The 23,748-nt window shown below is 35.5% G+C and overlaps 1 protein-coding gene across 3 annotated transcripts in view; it reads left to right on the top strand.

Moving 5' to 3' along the window:
* LOC146148642 (ubiquitin-like modifier-activating enzyme 1) overlaps nucleotides 1-20,903 on the top strand; it is a 62,499-nt gene extending 41,596 nt beyond the window's left edge. For all 3 annotated transcript variants that reach the window (XM_083387493.1, XM_083387492.1, XM_083387494.1), the window contains exons 13-22: nucleotides 145-310; nucleotides 374-570; nucleotides 639-845; nucleotides 905-1,033; nucleotides 5,620-5,767; nucleotides 5,858-5,988; nucleotides 8,944-9,123; nucleotides 10,180-10,284; nucleotides 13,370-13,581; nucleotides 20,271-20,903. In XM_083387493.1, coding sequence (XP_083243619.1) covers nucleotides 145-310; nucleotides 374-570; nucleotides 639-845; nucleotides 905-1,033; nucleotides 5,620-5,767; nucleotides 5,858-5,988; nucleotides 8,944-9,123; nucleotides 10,180-10,284; nucleotides 13,370-13,581; nucleotides 20,271-20,409 — 1,614 coding nt within the window. In that variant the 3' untranslated portion in view covers nucleotides 20,410-20,903. The remainder of the gene's footprint in view (nucleotides 1-144; nucleotides 311-373; nucleotides 571-638; nucleotides 846-904; nucleotides 1,034-5,619; nucleotides 5,768-5,857; nucleotides 5,989-8,943; nucleotides 9,124-10,179; nucleotides 10,285-13,369; nucleotides 13,582-20,270) is intronic.
* Nucleotides 20,904-23,748: the final 2,845 nt, after the last annotated feature.

Here is a 23,748-nt window from a genome sequence, read left to right on the forward strand (position 1 = left end):
TTTTCAAGGAAACAATTAAATATCAATCAATAGTTGTTTCATGAATATACAAATTCTTCCTTTCTGATGACACATTCACATTGTATCTGATGACTTTGTATTACGATTGTAATGTTGCTATTATAAAGACTGCAAACTTTACAGAAACTGAAGTCTGATTGTGCATCTCAAGCAATCAAAAAGATGAACCCACTAGCTCGAGTGATTGCTCATCAGGACAGAGTTGGACCAGACACAGAGGATGTCTACAATGATGATTTTTTCAATAAACTTGATGGTGTTGCAAACGCCCTAGACAATGTTCAAGCTAGTATGATTTTTTGCTTGCTTGTTTGTCTGACTATGTACTAATGCTTGAAATACATTTTTTAAGGAGTTTACATGGATAGAAGATGTGTGTACCACCTTAAACCATTATTAGAATCTGGGACATTGGGAACTAAGGGTAACATACAGGTAGTCCTACCATACCTTACCGAATCATATTCTTCATCACAAGATCCCCCAGAAAAGTCCATTCCAATTTGTACATTGAAGAACTTTCCAAATGCTATTGAACACACCTTGCAGGTTTGTTGCATTAAACTTTTTTTTATAAAGCGCTAACTACTCTTGCTTTAAACCCTTAATTTTTACAGTGGGCCCGTGATGAGTTTCAAGGTTTGTTCTATAATCCTTCAGAAACAGTGAACCAGTACATTAATGATGCCAAATTCTTTGAAAGAACCTTAAAGTTACCTGGTTGTGAACCACTAAACACCATTGAATTATTATATGAAACATTGGTGAAAGTAAAACCACTGGACTTCTCTGACTGTGTGAAATGGGCAAGATTACGATTTCAGGTAAATAACAATTTGTAAAGATCTGCACTGTGTTGGAGTTTAAAACTTTAAATTTGCAGGAGTTGTACCACAACAACATCAAACAGTTACTTCACAACTTTCCCAGTGACCAGAAAACATCTTCTGGGGCTCTTTTTTGGTCTGGCCCAAAACGCTGCCCCCACCCTATAACTTTTAATCCCAACAATGTAAGTACAAACTCACTATCACTAAACAATATAGTCCAGAAAAAAATTGAAAACTATGGTTTGGATTACTGCCTAAATTGGCAAAAATATCCCAAAAATTAAAAAAACCTACATATATTTGGCATTACTCTTTGCTCAAAAGAATAACATGTATATATGTATAGTGTATTTCACTGTAACTGGTACAAGTTGTTCTATTCTTCCCTTTTTCTGCTTGTTGTTAAAGGCATGATCATAATAGAACTCAAGATGTTCTGGAATAGCGTGAATAAATGTAGAATAACTTACCTAAAATATTGAATACATCCTTTAGTGATAAAACAGCGGTTAATAGCAAATCAAGTTGCTAACAAATTTATATTGTTATAAAAAAACAATCAGTTACAACTTACAACTCTAAATAATGGCCATTTGAAGCCGTTTTGCAAGAAATTTTGATAACTTTACACAGATAAACATGGTAAAATTTTGCCCATATAATGAGTACAATGCAACATATTGAACTCTTCATAGAACATTGTTGTGTTCTACTTGTACTTTTAACAAACATAATCTGGTTAAGCATTCAAAGTGCCTTTAGTGATCACCATCATTTGGCAGTTACGATGAATATACTGTTGCTGCCAGGCATTATATTAATTATAAGACCTCTTTATAATTTGGCAGTTACGTTATTCATAGCCTCGCTGAAATTTGGCCTAAAATATACCTTTGGAAAACTTGCCATTTTATAGGTCATTAAATGCACAGATATTAACTTATTCAACAGTGATATAACTTTTCTTCAATTACAATCTAAACTTGACAGTATATCAAAGTTTTTTTTAAATAATGTCCTACTTAAATGCAGCTCAACAAAAACTATAAACATGTTTTTGCTGTTTATAGCAATTAAACACACAAATACCCGAGAAATAAATAAGCAAAGACAAAAAAATTGTTAGTCACCTTGCAGTTTTGTCTTTTGTTTGGTCGACCGTAAACGCCTAATAGTTTTTTCTTTCGCCTTTTCGTCAAGCCTTTCTTTTTTATCTCGCTAAAAACGTCAAGTTAGGTTAATGTTTTTCGCTGTTTCTGTAAATATTCAAGGTTTGTGTGTATCACGGCATTTTTTAAACTCAATCCAGCACATTCTCTTAAAAGATGGTCTAGCTTTGACAGTTCAAGTCGCCTTTGTTGTGTAATTATGGTTAACGCAAAATTATTCTGGGAAATTCTCTAAGTTGAAAATTTGTAACCGCATGTAGGGGGATGTTCAAGGTAGAATATCGAATCCTTGTTGTTGTTTATTTTGGGTATTTGGAACCGATTGTTTTACTACCGATTGTTGCGCCTAGTTCTACAAACGCAAGTGGTAAGTTGGCGTGTCGCTGTGGCGGCACATTTATAGTGCTTGCTTCGAATGTAGCCTGGAAGTGCACTGTCAGCATTTTTTCAGGCGACCAATTACCACGCGTGTCGCGATAACCCTCGCCTAAATTAAGTGTCAATCGAGCGTTATTGGGCGAGCAACTATTGTGTAATGCCAGGTGCTTAGTTCGCAATTTCCCTAAATGCGTTAAGTTGCAAAAGTAACATTACATTGTAAAACGTGGTGGCCATCAAAAAATGCGCTATAGGGTTACTTAAGGTCAACTTTAGGATAATATTAAGCGAAGTTATGCAGTAACTTTGTATTCTTTGCAGTACACTATTTGAATGAATAACATATTCATGTTAGTCAAAAAAGAAGCATTAAAACCCAACACTGTTTTAAAAAACATGAACGAATTGCTAAAGAGTTCATTGTGCACTGTTATATTGGCATAATATAAAGTTTTGGCAACAAACTGGACATATATTACAGATTACACAACTGCTTCAAATGACAGTTGTTAAGAATTTAAAACATATGGGTGATTATTTTTTTATTATAATATACACATGTTAGCAAAATGTTTGGGCGATTTATTGCTGTGATTGTAGGCCCCGTAGGGTATGTTAAGATTAATCGCTCCCCCAAACAAAATTGAAGTTAAATAATAGGAATAATACTGGGATTCGCTATTCTGGATTCGTTTTTCTAGATTCGAAACCTATTATTCTAGAATACCTTGGGATTCTACTTGGAACATCCCTAGTCGCATGCCACATTTGGCACACGTGCCTCATGTTGGACACCCCTGCGTATTTTATACTTTTTTGACAATTAAACTTGACTAAAACCAGGATCAGACATTTTTTAAAGGAATAAGATTTTTGCCTATATTGGCATTGTCATTCCTATAAGGAAAGTAAAATACATATTGATAACGGAGTACTAAAATGGCTTCTTGTAAACTTTGTGGAGCAATGTTGGGACAAACAAAAAATATTCGTTTCATTTAACTGCTGCTCTCACGGCACTCTGCTGTTAAACAATGGTCGGAACTTTCAACCCGTTATTTCGGAATATTTTTAAATTATTTGTTTAGAAAAGACATTAATGAGTCAACTGGATTTTAGTGAAGCTAAATGGTTAAAAATAGCTAATCCACTATCAACATGCAGAAAATTATACCACGTATGCCCTAAGCATTTCTCTTCCATCTCGACTTGTTCTTAGCGAATGTCAGGTTGCTTTGTCCTTAGGGCGCTCGTTTGCATTAGATCACCTTTCCAGAAAGCCATATTTTTTTCTGGCAGCCTAATTTTGTTTTTCAAACTCTTCATCTATACTGCTTTAATTGGATTTTATTTTTTTATTAATTTTAATATTACTTTGCTATTTATATGTATTTTACTTTACTTATAGGAAATTACGATGTCAGTATAGGCAAAATATATATTCTTTTTTAGTTTTATTGTGAATATACTTGTTAGTGGAACACTGTCAGTGTTGTTCCTAAGCAAAAATTTAGATTCGAAACCTATTATTCTAGAATACCTTGGGATTCTACCTCTTTAGTGAAAAAATAATACTGTCAATTTAGTAGCCACGGCCTGCCTGTTGTCCATTTTTTTTAAAATCCTTGCGCTCTCTTTTTTTTCGTAAGGACGTTTCACCGCAGGTTGCTTCGCGCCACAAACAAAATGCCACAATTCGCCTAACACTACAGTTACTGGTTGAACAGCAAATAATGAAATAATTGTAAATTTACAACCAAACCATTTATTCGCAAAGTTAACAACCATATGCACCAGAGGTTCTGTGCTGCGCGACGCCCCTAAGTGGGTCGTTTCAATTTTCCAAGGGAGTCCGCAATGGTTGCGATTCGTATCTAAACATAGTAATTGCTATATAAATGATTTTCTGACATGAACTTACGTAGAGTCGTAGACCATTTGCCAATTCTAAGCTATAGTTGCGCAAGTAGGCGATATTTTAAAATATCGTATAGTGTTCAGTGGGCCGCTTCGGTCCCTCAAAACATCTTTAAAACACACTGCTTACAAATATTATTAGAACCTATTGTTACCAAAACTGCAGCGATTGCTTATAATTTTCGTATACAAACAATTCAATAAATACAGTAAAGTAAAATTATTATCGCTGGGTACATCGCAAGTCTAATAAACTTTTTCAAGGGCGTCAACGATGGTTTTAAACATTTAAAAATTAACAACGTTTAAGTTAAACAATCAACCTCGTAACTATTTACCACTGCAGCAATGGCGTCTTTGATTTGATTGTTTTCCGGTAAACGATTTTGTATTACGAGCTTCAAATGTGACTTCGATTAACCGTATTATAACTGGCGCTAAGTAATATTTTGATTTAGTGGTGCTTAACACAAGTTGTCCTACACCAACTAATTAAATTTCTTGCCGAAGCCACTCGCCAGTCAGGCGAGTGGGTGTCAATCAGCACTCGCCCGGAGCGATTTCCACTCGCATTGGCGAGCGGGCGAGTGCTTAAGCCAAACCCTGACTGATAAAGAAAAGAATACTGCTGCCCATGGTTTTGGATTCCATAAAGATATGCCCTTTTATACTTTTTTGGTAGATAAGCTGGCTAATGTATTCTTGTTTTAATATTATTCCTGATGATCTTACCTCGTATCTGCTCTCGAAACACTGGTTTATACCTGTCGTTTGAACCAGAAGAGCGATTTGTATGTATTTGTTTTTGTGCTGAGTCTGCTGACCATAGGATTTATCCCGTTTTGTTTCTGAAATACTTTTTCAGACTCCAGCAATAATATTTAAATTGAACAACATCAAAATAGGACTAATAAGTAAAAGTCGCAATATGAACTAAACTCATCGTAATATGACCTAATCAGCTAAAATATTGTCTAAAGCACCTTTTACTCAACACCAAACCCCACCCTTAACTTGTCACAACTCCCCTAATGATCTTAACCCTAACCAAAATTCCAACAACCCAAAACCTATGGATTTTCTCTGCAAAGTTTTTGAATTTATTTTATAAAATGTGCTGCAACCCCCTGTACAAAAAACTGTGTGACAAAATTTTACAACTATGATATAGTAAAAGTAGTCATTATGAGACTATCCTCGACAGGTTATGAGCAGATGTTGGGTAGACTGTTATTCGAAAATGCAATTCCTAGATAAACTAATTATTCGGTGATCGCAATTAAAATGTAGTCATTGTTTTGCAGAACACTCATTTAAACTACATAATGTCAACCGCTAACCTTCGTGCTGCTATGTATGGTCTTTCCAGCAACACGAACATTAATGAAATGAAGCAGATTATAGAGGGCATGGTTATACCAGAGTTTCAAACTAAAGCAGGGGTGAAAATTGGTAAGTTTATTCCTAAAAAGTCATAATTGCAACATACTTCAAATAATGCACTATTTATATACATTTATGTTTCTTATGTGGTTTACCTAGCTGTTACTGACACTGAGGCGCAAACAATGCAAAATCGTGAAAGTGTAGATGAAAATCGCTTCAATGACTTGAAGGATCAACTTCCTCTTCCAGGATTGCTTTCGGAAATGATGCCTATTGAATTTGAAAAGGTGATGAAAATTAGTTGGGAAAGCTTTTTTTATATAAATTTTAGAATTCTGCTAGACTGTTGCACAGCCCAGGTTTGTTTTTACTATGTATATTTAAACATGTTGAAAAACATATTTGCATGACTGTACCTAAGTTTTAAAATATGTTAACACTTGATCAATCAAATGATCAGTTTAAATAAAATGTGGAGATTATTTTTTTATTATAATATGCACATGTTAGAAAATTGTTTTGCGATTTATTGCTGTGACTGTGGGCGAAAATACGGGGAAATATGTGTGATTGATTTTGGTATATTCATACTTAAGACTATCAGTAGCACAGTTTCCAAAGTTCTGTTACAAACTATTCTAAATTGAAAGCTTACCTTACGCAGGGGGGGGGCCACCAATCAGTGACCAAGAGCATTTGTTACTTGGTTAACCGGTAAGCGCCACACCTTACACACATAGAACGAAATGAATGGCTTATCACTCTATTTCTTACTCATTCGCACAAAGCGGTAAGCGCCACGGAGCGCTGATTGGGGGGCCACGGGCATAACTCTTATTCCACATAATAAAGTGGAAAGTTTGAATTAACGCCGCCTATCGCCATAGCGAAACAATTACTGTTACTGCAGCTTCAAATGCTTTTCGGGAGGCCAATTACTGACCGATAACCTTTTACAAACCTATTATTGTAAAACAGGGGCGTATCCAGAAATTTAAAAAGGGGGGTCCCGAATTTTCAACTTAGGGAATTCCCTGTTTTTTCGTCTGACGTTAATGACGACATAAAATAGTGTCATTACAATCGCTATTTTTGACATCATAAGTAATAAAAAATCATCAGAAACAGCGAATTAACGTCCAGCAAAAGCGAACCTTCAGACGCAAACCGAACACATGCGTCGTCCAAAATCCTGCCAGGCGCCAGCTACAAAACCGCTTAGTGAGCAATCGTTAACTTTAGGCGAAAAACGAAAACACCACCGTGAAGTATAGGTGATTGATTTTGGTAGATCCATGTACGGGTCTACGCTAAATTACAAGCACGTCTATCGCCACCTGCAATGCTAAGCGAAGATCGTTTTTCGCGGGTGTTATTCCATTAGCGCGACATCTGCGCCGCGCTGTTTGCCAAGTCAGCTAAAATACAAGTACATCTTACACCAGGGGTCGGCAACTTTTTTTTGGCATAACGTCATTTTGTTTAAATTTCTTGCAAGTTTTTATTACATTGCTGAAAAAAAAATAAAAAAATTGTTAAACAATATATGTCCAATATTTTTGAATACGTTTTCCGTTTATCCGCGACTCACTTGTCAGCCTTCCATTGCGCAATGGTAAATTTTTCGGACTTTCGTAGTTAAATGTCCCAAAAGTATTTGAAATGAACTCGTGTATAGTTTGTCAAAGAGGCGGCGGGCCGATCCCTGTCTTACACCAACATCTTATATTAACGCGGACAGCAAACAGCGAGAAACATCAGCACCGCCTAACTGGACGTTTTCAGCGAGAAAAAGGCGGAGACCGCTTGATTTATTGTTTTAATTATCAGACACACTTGCTGATCAGCCAACCCGAACGAATAACAAAATGCGAGAGAAAAAATATCCTGCGTTTACGTTCGACTAAACAAGAAACAAAAAACGGCGTTTTGCGTTTGATTTTGGTTTCGCATTAGGTTAAGACGCGTGACACAATTACATTAAAACAAACACACTACTTCGGACGGTGAGACAAAAACAAACCAAAAACGATAATGACACTTACAAAAAGGGGGGGTCCAAACCCCCACCTGAGCTTTGCAATGACTATACCTATGTTAATTTAAAGTGAAATAACAGATTTGTTAATTTATTAGAAAGTAAGTAAGTTTATTTGTTAGACTTCCTTTAATTGCTGTTTGTTACTGACATGGAGAAGTAAACCAAGTCAAAACATGTAAATGCAAGGCTAGGTGTTTTTTATAAGCAGGGGGACCACAAGGGTTGAGAGCCTTTCAGAGGGGATCACAAAGCATAAAAGGTTGAGAACCACTGTCTTAGGATATGCCTTTAGAATAATTGTGCAGTAACAATCACAACGTAAAAAAGGCCACTTTGAAAGTCACAGTTAACCACCTCTTAACAGAATCTGGTTTAGTTAAAAAAATGCCGTTGTTACACCATCATCAGATATATACGCGGACAGCAAACAGCGAAAAACATTAGCCGCCGTGTCTAACTTGAAGTTTTTACCAATAAAAAAAATAAGAAGGCTTGACTTTGCATTGTCAATTGTGGAATACATCCTTGCTAATCAGCCAACCTAAACGAATAACGAAGGACGAAAGAGAAAAAATATCCTACAATTACGGTCGACCAAACAAGAGACTAAAAACGTTTGATTTTGGTTTTGTATTAGCTTAAGACGCGTGACCTAATTACATTAAAACATGGCCGCTTAGAACGGTGAGTAAAACCCTGACAAAAACGATAATATTACTAATGAAAAGGGGGTGTTCGGACATTTTTTTGAGATCCTGGCCAAATTTTTGCGTGCCAAAACATTGCTATATATCAGTATCTCATTATTTTATTTATATACACATTTGCAATAAAAGCATCAATGGTCACATAAAAGACCTGTGGTGTACCCTAAAAAGCACTGACTTAACTAAAACTAAAATACTCATTACCGGCACTACTTAAGCTTCAAGTAAGTGGAAGATTTGACACCATGAGCCCTTGCTGTTCTAATTGCTTAATAATGACTATCAATTAGTAATTATTTTTTGGTTCAGTTTTGTGGTTTCACAACATGTAAGATAGATGAGTGCTTTTCTTTAAATGCAGTAACCTTGACTTTCTTATTATTGAAATATGGATGGTAATATTTACACTTATATATTTACATTTTTAACCTGTTATTCATAATTTTTGTGCTTGGCAAGCCAAAAATGTTGAACTATTATTGTTTTTTTTACAGGATGATGATAGTAATTACCACATGGATTTCATAGTTTCTGCTTCGAACCTTCGTGCTGAAAATTATGATATTGCTCCAGCAGATCGTCATAAAAGTAAGCTAATTGCTGGCAAAATTATTCCTGCGATAGCTACTACAACAGCAATAGTGGCGGGCCTCGTCAGTCTTGAATTATACAAGGTAGGTATTACTTTTTTATGGGCTAGATTTAATTCATTTATTTCTATATAATTTTATGGATAAATTATAATTATAAATTTTCACAAGCAAATTATAATCTGAAAACCCCACTATCCATCTATAACACAAATGTTTTATAACATATGTGCGAAATCAATAGCAAAAATATTCTGATAAATGAATTCATAGCATTGAAACGAAAAATTTTATAGTCTCTTGTAAATATAGTAGTTGGGTGATTTAAACAATGATTAATTCTTTTATCCATACATAACATTTGTAGTTCCACTCTATGTCAGTCCTGATTGATTTTTGTCAGTCCTGATTGACACAGTGCTATATTTAAAAAATGGTTTAATTTATTTGCGTTTGGATAATCTAAACTAACATTTTATGACGAAAACTATCTGACTACAGTAAATCGGACATTTATCTGCCTTAACAATTCGACAGGCATATTGCCAGCGTTATAGCACTTTCAAAGAATTTGGCTCACATCACATTTTATATGTATTGCAATAAAATGATAAAGTGTTTCTTACATCAGCTGCTTGAAAATGTTGTAGCACAAAAGCAACTGCAAGAATAAGCTGGTCTACAGAAGGATGGCGCATAAAATAAATAATGCATACTAAACGTCATCTTTCACCTTGATTATAAAGTTATGCATTATTAGTGTTTTGAATGTTCAGTGAAATCCCAAACTAGATGTGTACAATCACATAAGTGTTAACATTGGAAATTGAAGTTTGGATGTGTTTTAATATGGTTTCAACAATTAGTGTTAGTGATCCTAAATTTTAGGAAATACTGAAACACTTTATTTACTTTATAAGATTTATCACTAATTACTGTTAACAAACAAACTATAAATTACCTTTATAACCAAAATATATGTTTGTGAATAATGGTATTGTCATTTGTTACCTGTTCTTACTGATTTCGTTATGCCCATGCTTGTCTGTCATTCTAAAGAAAATTGAAATTGGATTATTCATGGTTACCATGGGTACAGAGTTTTTTAAATCCTGGTAGACAGAAGTTTTTTATTTATAGATAATACAAGGTCATAAGAAGTTGGAATGTTACAAGAATGGGTTCATCAACCTGGCGTTGCCCTTCTTTGGATTTTCTGAACCAATTGCTGCTCCTAAATTAAAGGTTTTTATGATTTATTTGACTACTGTATTTTGTAAATAGTATAATTTGGATAAATGAATTCATGTGATTACTAGGGGCGATTATTTTTTGACTTAAAATTTTGTCAAAATTTACATTTTAGGTCAAAATTTTTTCAAGTCAAAATGGTTTACAAAATTATCAAAAACTGTAGTGAGCTATTTGAAATTGTCATACAGTTTTTAAAATTTTATCAAAAAAACTAGTTTTGAATTACATCTAACAACATTTTTTATTACATCTTTATAAGAGGAATATGCAGTATACTTGAGTCGAATGAATTAATCTCGCAGGCCTGATTTGTTGTGTTAGGTTCAGCTCGAAGTTCATTATTGCTTCAGATAATTGTTTACCTCTGATTTCGACAAATGTATTGAACAGTATATACTGTGTATTCTTAGTGGTAATTACCACTTTTATTTCCTATTTCTTTCAACTGTTTGCTCAACAATTTTTTATAAATACCTTTTTTGGCCTAAATAGTTGTTTGTCTTTTTGACATGGTAAAAATATAACTAAGCATTTTCAAAAGCTTTGCATAATCACCAAAAAATAACTGAATTTTGAACAACCGGACGTCAGTAAAACATCAAAAAGAAATGACTGACAACGCCAAAACAGTAAAATGCACTACCCTATACAACAAAACATTAGTTAAATCTATGTATTCCGAATAGGTCAACATTTTGTCAAAATAAATTCTTTTCGGTTCAAAATTTCCTATTTTTCTGCTCAAAAATAATCGCCCTAGTGATTACATTTTGCTTTAAATACTTACACATTACTTTTAGTGATATGTTGTTAAAAATATGACCCACAAACTTCCACTGACATGTAACCACTGTCCCAAAACAGCAAGGGTCTTTGGTCATTTTTTAGGGGTATTTTGTCATTGGACTATATAACTGTTGGGCCATTCCGTGTCAATTCACACAGTCAAGAAATTCAACCTCTCCGATTTTCCTTAGATTTTACACACCTTTTCACTATCCTATATAATGAACACCTGCAAAATTTGAGCGTAATTTGTTGAGAAATACCAGAGTTATGAAGCTTTTAGTTTGGGGGGATCTGCCGAGGGGGCGCAATTTTTCTATTTTGGACCATGTTTGATGCCCTATTACTGCTAAACTAAATAAAGTAACAACCCAATATTTTTACATGTCATAGTACTTCTACCAAATATTTAAAAAGAAACATAGTTTACATTGTCACTCTAAGGTCAAAGGTCATAGACATCCAAAGTTGGCCTTTCCCAGCACTCGGCTGAAATTTTCCCTAATTTTGAAATTTCGTCAAGACCCCAGTTTTAATTGCAATTGGCTAAAAATGAGTTGAAATGTTGTTTATAGGATTCTCTCTAAACTGCGAAAATTTCAATACAAAATATTAAAGGGGTTGGGAGATATTTATTGTGAAACATGGGTTGAAATGAAAAAAAGCAAAAAGTGGGGTCCTTTTAATATACCGGTTACCCATGACCCCAGTGAAAATTTGCGAAAAAATTACAAATGAAAAAAAATGAAAATGTATTTGAAATTGTGTTTTTAACTATTGTTACCTCACAAAACACAAGTGTTATACTTGTGACTATAATGTACAACTTAATAACTGGAGTATTTTTCTATTTTTTGGCCAGATTACTGTATAATTTACAAAAAAAGTCATTTCTCGCCATGCAAAATTGCCCCATTTGTTGTGCTATGTAAAACCTTATTTTCTGTAATGGCAATTAATTTACACCTAGCAGCAAACTATAACTCAATTTTATACAATTAAAAATTGTGAAATTATAACTTATAGATGCTGACATAATTACATTTGGCAAGAGTTTCGCTAAATTAAACCAATGGGGGTGCGGACCAAAAGTTTGAGAACCCCTACAATAAAGGTGGTCAATTTTTAGTTTAAATACAATATATTGTTAAATGTTATAAACAATTATACGAACACACCAGTTTTTTATCTTTTATAATAAGTTTAAGCAATAGACTCATATTAATAGAACAAAATTAACTGAGCATCTGAAAGCCTGGATGACTTTATTAAATCAGTGTGTAACCCCTTTCTTGCTTTGAAGACCCATTGCTTCCTTAGCAATTCATAAAAATATACTTGAAACAAAATAAACTGAATTTAGCTGATGGTGAAGTTGTAATATTACTTGATTTCGATGAGTTGTCCAAGATGCCATGTAGGGGTTCCATTTGGACATCATATTGAAATTTTCGCAGTTCAGAGAGAATCCTATAAACAACATTTCAACCCATTTTTAGCCAATTGCAATTAAAAATGGGGTCTTGACGAAATTTCAAAATTAGGGAAAATTTTAGCCGAGTGCTGGGAAAGGCCAACTTTGGATGTCTATGACCTTTGACCTTTTAGAGTGACAATGTAAACTATGTTTTTTTTTTAAATATTTGGTAGAAGTACTATCACCTGTAAAAAAAAATTGGGTTGTTACCTTATTTAGTTTAGCAGTAATAAGGCGTCGAACATGGTCCAAAATGGAAAAATTGCGCCCCCTCGGCAGACCCCCCCAAACTAAAAGCTTCATAACTCTGGCATTTCTCAACAAATTACGCTCAAATTTTGCAGGTGTTCCTTATATAGGATTGTGAAAAGGTGTGTAAAATTTAAGGACCCTGTTTGTTTGGTTGCCCCCTACTAAAAAATTGTTTAAAATCTGGCAAACTTCATGTTTTTTGTTTTTTTGTTTGTTAAGGATAAAAGTCAATTAATTTGTTATGTAATAAGCAAGTAATAAAAGCTAAATTTGTGCAAAAAACAATATGTTACCTAAAGTTATACTCAGTCCATACGACTTTTAGTGGCCAGTCTGTCATGATGTTTATTAGTAAGTATACTTTTGAGGTGTGTTACGCCTGTGACAGGTTTTGGATATCCTTTTTTGGGCTTATAATAAAATTCCTTAATGTATGTTTGTCAATCCCCAAAAACAAGTTTAAAAAACTGTTCATGTGGAACTTTATACAATTTTTCCAAATATTGGAGAGTTAAAGAGTTCTACTTATTCTAAAATCTTGCAATATATTTCTGTTTTTAGTACTATACCACAGAGTGGTCATTATGGGACCGGTTTGAAATTGATGGGATTGCTCTTGCAAAAAATGGTGCAACTGAGATGACCCTTGCTGAATTTTTGGACTATTTCAAAAACAATCATAAGTTAGAAGTAACAATGCTGTCCCAGAATGTTGCTATGCTGTATTCTTTTTTTATGAGTGCAGCAAAGCGCAAAGAACGTCTTGCAACCAAGTAAGTACACATTCTTAAATATAGCAATAATTTTTGTATGGTGGATAAATCATAGATGAAGATGTAATATTTCCGGTCTATATCTATTTTTGCTTGCTAATACAAGTCAAGGGATAGTAGCACATACAAGATATGGCCTAAACCAGGGGCGTGCAACCTGTGGCCCGCGGAACCAAAATATGTGGCCCGTGTCGTGCTTTGGTTTTTGGCCCGCAACATAAAACATTCGTTAACTATTAAAATATTGAAACTTCCTGACTGTTCCTAATTCTAGGTCGCCTTACAGCATATAATTGTTTAGTTTTTTAGAATACTTACAGTATGAGGTAGTAAGCGATTTATTTTAAATTACCACCAACGGTCATTTTGACCGTAACTCAAAATCTAATTCATCCACAAGTAAAATCGCCTTCAACAATATCTTTTTGTTGTTCTACTGTTTCAAAACAACCATGGATCAATCGCTGCAGTAGCTGCTAACAGTTAGTTACTAGTTTGTTCATAATTTTGAGTCAAAAACTCGATGGTTGACGGAAGCAGAAAGAGAAAGTAATTCCAAAGTAAAATGACCTGTTGACAAAATAAAACTACAAAACTGTGTGTTTTGGGCGCTGTTGCGTAAAGTGTACAAGTTGTGTGAAAGTTCACAGTGTGGGTTGCACTGAGCGGTGAGCGCTGTAATTTTTTTTTTGTTCTTGAAATGCTTTTGAATAGCTACATGTAGCAAAAGCATAATAAAAAATGACCGTTTGATTTTTTTCGCTTATTTGAAATTTAACTGCTTTTTATTTAATTTCAATGTTCGTATGTTAGTTGTAAAAAAAAACAAGAAACAAATTTCGTCTTGTTTGTCACCAACACTGCACCTAGTTTTCCTCAAAAAAATATTATTTGAGTGAAAAGCGGCAATCAATCTCTCCGTAAGCCTCAAACAAATTATAGCTTAAGAAAAAGCGATTTTGCATTTCCTAAAAAGTTAGCACACATTCACTTTAATGCCTGCCAAGAACGTAATTCCAGTTTAGACTATGATTTTTTTTTAATTTGGATCCTTTAGTTCTTTTGTATTTTAGGGTCCCAAAAATTCGTTCTTGAAGCTTGGCTTCGATAATGCCGGTAAACTTTTTGCAGAGAAATCCGAATAGCATTGCTTTAACAAAATATTTTAATCCAATCACGCATAAAATGAAGGGGTGGCAAGATAATTTTCTGAGGATCTTGTAAAGAAACGTGTGTGATACCCTTTGTTAGTATTTCATTCAGGCCGGTTTCTTATATAATACTCTTTGGTTAGGGACTGTTCCACAACCACGAGAAGTAGCAATGTTTTGTGAATCATCCCTGAATGCATTTCTTTTAAAATGCCAGTGACTTCATGAGTCAATGCAAATGCTCTATTTGTCGTACTGAGTAGCTTCTACAAGGACTTCAATTCTCCCATAAGATTATTTTAGTTGAACACAGTGTGCTATAGAAATATACGTTTTCATTTATCCCTAATGTATCAAAGTATTTTTAATTTTTTTAAAGAACCAATGAAAAACGCTTCACCCTTTGCAATTAGGCATTAATGTTGTGACCGTAGCAAAAAGCTGTCTACTGTGAATTCTGCAGTCAGATCCAAGTTTTGCTTTCTGTAATGGATTACTATTAGCACTTTTTTTTAAATCTTGATGCAAGAAGTCCTATTTTTTCTTTCAAAAGAGATATCTTTTATACTGTATTGATGCTAAACAACGACGAAAACGCATAAGAAAAAGGCAAAATGCACGCTTCGTTATCTGCAGTCTGGTAACTACGGCGTAACATTAATTAGTTCACCCCGAAAGCAACACATAACTAAAAAGAATAAAAGTATCGCGCCGGCCCGAACATGTCAATCGAGCCTGTTGCGCGCTTAACCTGATTGGGTCGTTCTGGCTCCTAGGAGCACCCACGGTAGCTCGTCAATCCAGTTACGACCTGGTAAACGCGACATATCGGAGCTTTATAAATGACGATGAAGCCTTTCTTATGGACGTTGGCTTGTGGATGGAAAGCGCTGGTTCTATGCAGGTTAATACCGAACAGTTTTATGACCAATGACAATAACTTTGATGCAAGCTGTAAGCCGCGATTTGATGCAACATTTGTCGGAATGCCAAATGTGGAAGCGGGCAACTATGTCAACCTAACGTTGGACTACAGGTATTCTAAGGGTTCGCGCACATGCGGATAGATCTTTGCTTTTAGGCAAAAGCTGTGCATCGTTTGGTCCACAAGCCGACATCTTTCCTAATAACCATGCTATACAATTTAAGAGCCACGATTGGATCGGACTGCTGTCATGTACACATGAGGCGTTGATAGTCTTCACATGGCCTCCACCCTCCTGAAGATTTTTTTAGTATGTAAAGTGGCGATAACCATGGTTTGCGCAAATGCACGGAAGGGTCGCTGGTCGAAATGTAGTGGTATGCCATGTTTTGGCATCGCCCGTTTAAATTGTAAAGTAGTGAGTTGCGGTATACCGCTAATAGAGATTCGGCCTTCGAAGCAATAACCTGGAAATCTCCCTGCGCTGCTTTGGTGCGTGGAGTGCCTTAAAATGACTTCGCATGTACCAGACGATAGTGTTTGTAGTCTGCCAAAGTGAGTAAAGCCGCAGAAAATCTGCGCCAAATGGGAACGGAAACTTTCACGTAAATTCATGGAAGACAAATTAAGACAACCCCTTACTTCTATATTTGGGTATGTTGCTTCGAATGTGTGGTAACAGTCAAGTTTATTTGACAGCCTTTGGAACTTTTAACGACCGGCTTGGCCGTTTTCCCATAGCTGCATGAAAAAATACATTTACGTGCCTTTTCACGTTTGCTGAATGGGCCAAGTGGTTGCGTAAAGGTGACGATGTTCGAACCTTTGACACTGTGATTCTTGTCGACTGCTTCTTGTTTTGAAAGCGTATCTTCACGCTGCGCCAAACGGCGTTATAAATTTCTTTTTTATAATTTTTTTGTATGGGTTTCAAACGTATTCCTAAAGGATTGCAATTGCAATTATTAGTGTAACGTTCGCGCGCTATACTTTTGATAGTGGCAGTTTGTTCTCAAAATTAATTCCAAACTAAACCTTTGGACGATTGAATAAAACACAAGTTTTAAATTTAAATAAAAAGAGTATTACAATTTTGCAAAAGTTTTACCAAAAAAATTAAAACCAAATATTATCAAAAATGCTATAATTAAATTTGAGTTCGTAACACCAACCAAGACTGTGCTAACTGAAGTATTGTCAGGGACAAAATACGAATATCTTTTTTAGCAATGGATCAATGGTTTCGAACAAGTGGATATGGTCTCTGGGGTTTTCTGCTTTGTTATAGAGGTGCATCACAATTGCTTCCTACATAATTTAGATTCGCTAATCGCCTGAACGTTGCGTTTGTTTGAACTTATTAAGCAGGCATACGATCCCTGTTTGGCCGGCGGTCGTGAGTTCAAACCTCAGTGCAGGCTAGTTGATTTACTCTTGCTTTCATTGATCGACATATTCGGTTCGTCTGCGATGGCTTCCGTTGTATACCGAAGATATTAATTTTATGGCTATGTATAAAATCCCTGACTTGGCTTGCCGTTTTTTTTTTCTTGTCTACCTTTACTGACTGCACTAGTCAACAGCAAATTTTTAACGGAGATTTGATAGTTTGATTCTTAAACGGTTTTCGACGCTGATTTTGAAACTGCCCTCATTTTGTTTCTAGCAGATGTTTTTCGTTTACAGGTTTTTGGAACATACGCATTTGAAGTTTTTCAATGTATTGTATTCATGCTATGTCGCTTAGGCCCGTGGTCGGCAAACGCCGTTCCGCGAGGAGTTGGTTACCGGTCCGTAGCAGGGTTGTAAGATTAAAATTTTGTTGAAAAACGAACTTAAATATCCTTATTTTGAGAAACTGGTAAGAATATAGGAATTGGTAATTATGTTATACCAGTGTAATTTAAGAAAAAAACGTAAAGGCCTAAAAGTTTTATTGAAATAAGCCGCGGGCTGGGTTAAACTAAATTGTTTGGCTGGCGGGATGCCGCTCGCGGGTTTCAGTAAGTTCAATAATTCTTAGATGGGAGCACCTCTTTCAGGCAAAACAAGCATAAAGTTGGCATTGAAAGTTGTAATAAGTTTCCTTTCCTGAACATTTGTTTTTTTTTCAAGGCCGGTCCGCGACATAATTTTTGTTTTAAACCGGTCCGCAGTTCAAAAAAGGTTGCCGACCCCTGGCTTTGGCCAAGGCCATGTAGGTTTCTTTACCAGAAAAACAATAAATTCCTTTTTCGCCGGTGAAACGCATGAGCGCTACCTTGCCAATAGGGTGTTCGATCATTGGCACCAAACGTGGTTGGTTGTGCAGAACGTTTTTTAAACGCCGCCAGTAGTACAGTTAAACGCCACCAGTAGTACAGTTTAGGTTCGTTTACAGTGTGCGATATTTTCCTGAATTACAGCATGGGAAAGTATCAGGGGCCTATTTTCGCTTTTTAGTAAAAAACAGTACCATGTTTTTGTGTTTTATAAAAAAACGTTAACTTGTTAGAAAAAGCTATGCTATACATGCACTGTAAATTTAGACTTTTGTTAATGTGGTTCTTGCCAGAGGGTTTAAACCAGGGGTTCTTAACCTTTTTTATATGTTTTACCCCTTTAACAAAGATCAATATCAGATTTACCCCAAATATATAAAATAGTGCTTATTTATATATTAAAGTTATTTTTACAGAATATATTGATCAATCAATGAATTATTTTTATCACTAAAACGCCTTAATAACTGGGCTAAAAAGATCAACAATAAACTAAGCCAGTTCAGCCATACCCAGTGACAAAAATTAGCCTAGACAATCACATGCATGGCCAGCACTGAAATTTTAAAAGGGGTACTTACTAAACCGTACAGTATAGACACGTTACCTCAATATATGCCATGACTGCCGATAAAGCTGATAAAATCAAACAGCAAACTAGACGGGGGTGCGGTTGTTGTATATTTTTTCAGGGCTTAGTGTTTATTTTCAATTTTCGTTTTTTATTATTTTTCAAATTTATTTTTTTTATTTTTTTTTTTTAATATTCATTTTTTATTTTTTACTTTTTATTTTTTGCTTTTTATTTTTTACTTTTTATTTTTTTATTTTATACTTTTTATGTTTTAATATTTTGTATTGTGTATTTTATATTATATATTTTATATATTTTTTTTGTTTTCGTTAACTTGTTTCTGTAAGCAAAAACAGATATGGGCCGAAAATTTCCCCACTTGATTTATGCCTTTGATGCGAAAGGGGTTCAAATATGGCGTAGATTTTGAAGACTGATCGAAACATATTTGATAAATAGAATTTACGTAAATAATGCGTATGGCCATTTTATTACATTTTGACCAGCTTACGTGTTTGAAGAGCAAATATTATCATTCTCTTAAAGACTTAAAATGGTTTAACGCCTATGGTTTGCTATACTTTTGCAAACTTTTACTCGGTAATTTTTTACCATGGCTTGGTCCGTAGTTTTTCCATCGTGCAAAACAGGTGCTAACAGAGAGGCGTACACTGCCTTAAGATTTCGCATTTAAATTTGCGGCGGTAAATACACCCTATTGACACTTGATTATTAGGCGAAGCTTATCGCAAAGTAATTGGTCGCCCGAAAAAACGCTGACGCCGCATTTAAGTCAAGCATTATAAATGTGTCGCCGATATTCTGCCTTGAACATCCCTACTCGCAATGCTTCCCTGCTACGATTTACAGAATATTTGAAAAAATCGTATTTGGAGAATATTTGCTATTTGCACCTGTTTAGTATGTTACTCCAATCCAGCATATCAACACACATTTTTAAGTTGTGTGGGCCTAGTGTTGATATGTTGGATTGGAGTTGCCACCAGATTTCGCATTTATATTTGCGGCAGTAAAATATGTTGTTTCTTAAGAGCACAAGTAATTTTAGTAAAGAGAAGCCTCTTTTTAAAATGCAAGGCGCACGAGCCCAGTTTTGGACAAGCCACTTCGCACAATGAAAGTCTCACGCGCGGGACAATAAAGCGCAGCACGCGTTCAGTCGCTTCGTTACTTCACAAGCTGGACAAAGCAAGCGAATATGAACGAATTCTGTATGAAAGTTTTTCTGCTGCTAGATGCCAGTCGTTAGCTACAAAGAGCTAAAACGCAGGTTCTACGATATCTACTTTTTCTATAAAGCTTCGGACAAAAATCGGTCTGAAACATGCAATAGGAAACCATAGCAAACCAAAAAAGAATAGCGGCAAAAACAAGATATGTCCCCAAAATAAATTTTCGGCCCATATAATCACGTAACAAAGAAGTAACTAAGAGAAGGAGATTGTCAATAAACTATAAAAGCATTAATTAGTGAAGTATCACTTTACTGACACTAGCTTCAAATTAGCAGTTAATCTGAAGTAGAAAAGTAGACTACCAATACCTCTACAGCTGGCACAATTTTACTGTCCCATCAACTGATGTGGATATTTTAATTGATAGCTCGTTTACCCCCTAAAACGAGGAAATTTACCCCAAGTTAAGAAAGGCTTGTTTAAACTGATACGCTGTACAACTAGAATTTTAGTAAAACATCTGTTTACTGATCTGGACAATGGTAGTAATAATACAATTTTATCTACCTTATTTCCATACAGATTAAGTGAAGTAGTTCAAAAGGTCTCCAAACGTAAGCTACGTGCACATGAGCGGGCCTTGGTATTGGAAATGTGTTGTAATGATGCGGAGGGAGAGGATGTAGAAGTTCCTTATGTACGTTATGTTTTTCGTCACTAAATTGTCTTAGTTTAAAATGAACAATGAGAAAAAATCACTGCTGTTTGATGTCTTATTTGATTGCATGTTAATGAATTCAACTACATTGTATAAGCATAACACAACCGTGTTACAGTGTTCCCTCTACACTTTAATTGTGTAAAATTTGGTTAGCCCCTAACAAAACTGCTACGTAATATAACCAAGCGTGATGCGTACTTTATATTGGAAAACGTCTTACATAATTATGTATTTTGCAATAAATTTTTCAAACAATATACACAGAACTGTATGAGGGACATTGTGCTGTTTGTTCTCATAAATTTATCCTATTGAAAAATGTTTAACGCTGACACATGAATTGTCAAATAAACTAGTTTGGCTAAAAAACACTTGAAATAATCCTGTTTAATTAAGTCTTATCATATGCAAAATGTCATCTGTATTACATCAAGATTATTGTATGTTTATTGGCAGTTGACATGTATTTGTAATAAAAGTTCATTCTAGCTTGGTATTTTTTCGCTGTCTTGTCCATTTGAGCCGAATTTTTGGTGTTGTACCTAGCACCTTTTGTGGTTTAACCTTGGTTGTGTCGGTTGATAATAATTTTTAAGAATATAAAACTCACTTTAAGATCCTGGAAGATAAACATAAACTAAATGTTAATTGTTAAGGCCGTGACTTCCAAATTATTTGCCTAACAAATTAGATATTGCTTAATAATAAATTTCAAAGCCAAAAAGGTCGAGTAGATCGACAGCATCTGGATTAAGACGTTTCGATACGAACTTGTATCATCTTCAGTTAGTGTGACTGAAAAGCAAATCAAAGTTTCACTTATAAAAGGCAGGACGCAATTGTTATCATCAGAGTTTTTACAGTTGGAGCCTTTAGGTGTTGAATAGGTAGAGCGGTGTAGATAAGGTGTCGACGTTCAGTTCAGGGCTGCAGTCTTGAATCGATAGCGACTCGAGTAGCCGCAATCTAAAGACGTCTGAAGCCCCTCCGAGCACTTCGGGTTTGCAAAAATCAACCTTATGGTCCGAGTGCTGCAGAAGATGTCTGCAAACCTCTGATTTCTCGTCCACTCTGTGTTCTTTGACCCTCGTTAAAAGATTTCGTCGGGTTTGACCAATGTAGGAAGCACCACATGAACACGTTAATTTATACACGACACTAGATCGCTGCATATGTTCCTGTCGATCCTTTATTCGAAACGATTTCGTTTTTGGTTGTGTCGTGGATCAATCGAAATCCAACTTTGCCATGATACAAGTTCGTATCGAAACGTCTTAATCAAGATGCTGTCGATCTACTCGACCTTTTTGGCTTTGAAATTTATTATTAAGCTACATTACAGATCCGTGCATAGTGTACCCAAATTAGATATTAGTGTTACGGAAACTCTTTGTAAGTAGTATAGCCAAATTATAACAATGGATTGAAATGACATCACAACTTCTTTATGTATCCTGTCATAATTAACTCCTGTTCAACACTTTTTTCAAAAAAAAAAAAAAGTCAGGACTGGGAGAGCATGATTCGCAAGATTGGACAGAATGAAAGTATTGTTCAGTGCTGGCAACCTTATTTTTTCGGTACAGTAAAAGAGACGGATCGAGCAACGTCCTTCTACTGCTCCCTCTTAAGCGATACGCCGGGCGAAAGAGTAAAATAGAAAGAATGTCGTGTGCTCCCAGAAAGAAAAAAAAATCATCTCTTTTTATAAGAGAAAGTCGCACATTTTTAGCGAGCGCCGTCGCAAACCGTTCACGGATAAGCAATTTTTTTATTATCGTAGGGTATTTTTCACGTATGACGCAGTTTGGTGCCGGGATTATTTGCTTGAATATTACGCAAGTCTAAACGATTGCTGTTACAATTTAAAAGTTTTACGTTTGTTAGTAATGCTGAATCGAAAAAATGTCGCGAATGGCACCCAAATGATTTAATGCGCACATTTGCAGTTCGTGTCACAAATTAGTGTCTTAAAAACATTATTCTCATAGCAGAGGAAAATCATAGCAGAGGAAATATCGGCAAAATATGGAAAAGTTGAAAAGGTGACACACAGGAAGGACAAGGTTGGGTTGCTAACCGGAATGAGAATCTTGACATTGAATTCAACGGACGTGGAAGAAAACCCTTTACCAAGTTATATTAGGATGGCGGACTGTGAATTTTACGTAACATATCATTCACAAGTATTGTGACGAGAAAGGTCACAAACAAGCAAACTGTCCCAAACGTCAAAAAGATTTTCCTCGGCTAGTAAAAAGACAAGAAGAGCACAAGCAAGCCAAAGCACACGGAGAGACAAACGATAACGCAGATGTCCCCCAATCTAGCGCTGGCGTCAACAACGCTGATAACAATCCACACTCTACAACAGCCGTAAGCAGCATTCTAAACGATGCTGATAAGAACTCCCCGGACTTCAACTCTGAAAACAACGCCAACTCGCTACCTAAGGTTACCATGTGTAAAGCGTGTAGTAATACCCATTGCAAGTATAAGATAGTATACTGTAGTTGCGGGAAAAAGCATTCCTGTCTTATGGGTCCCAATAAAGCGTTTAGATGTGATTGTGGCATGGAGTACGAGTGGGACATTGATATTGGTGTCGAACGCGTTTAAATACTATTTTTATGTATTTAAATATTATTTCACACAACGTTCGAGGTTTAAACATTGCTATGAAAAGAAAATCGATTTTTAATTTTTTACGTCGTAAAAAGTGTCACGTTGTCCTTTTGCAGGAAACCCATGGTAGTGCTAAGCACGAAAAGTTATGGGGTATGGAATGGGGAGGGGAAGCGTTTTGGGCGCACGGCACCTCAAGCAGAAAGGGGTGGCAATGCTAATCGACAAAAAATTATCCTATTCCGTCTCAGGCACAAGGGTAGACCAAGAAGGTCGATACTTAATGGTTGAAATTACAATAAATGCAACCCCAATAGTAATTGTTAATGTTTACGCGCCGAATAAGGACGATCCAGAATTTTTCATCAATTTATTCGCCGTACTTGACAGCTTTTCCGATGCCCCAATAATCATGGGAGGGGACTTTAATCTAGTTCTGGACAATGTCCTAGACCAAAACGGAAGTAAAAATCACCGTAACCGAAAAGCAAGAGAAAGTCTTTTGCAATATATGACACATTACAAACTAACAGATATTTTTCGCCACAAATTTCCAACCGTTAAAAAGTTCTCAAGGCTTCAGAAACTACCAGCGGCATCATCGCGTTTAGATTTCTTTTTAATTGACGGATCTCTCGTCAAAAACGCTAAAAATGTAGACATAGTCCCCGGTATAATGTCCGACCATAATATATAGCAACTCTAGGGGCTGAC

This window comes from Ascidiella aspersa, chromosome 4 (assembly GCF_963924565.1).
Source record: "Ascidiella aspersa chromosome 4, kaAscAspe10.2, whole genome shotgun sequence".
Lineage (NCBI taxonomy): Eukaryota > Metazoa > Chordata > Ascidiacea > Phlebobranchia > Ascidiidae > Ascidiella > Ascidiella aspersa.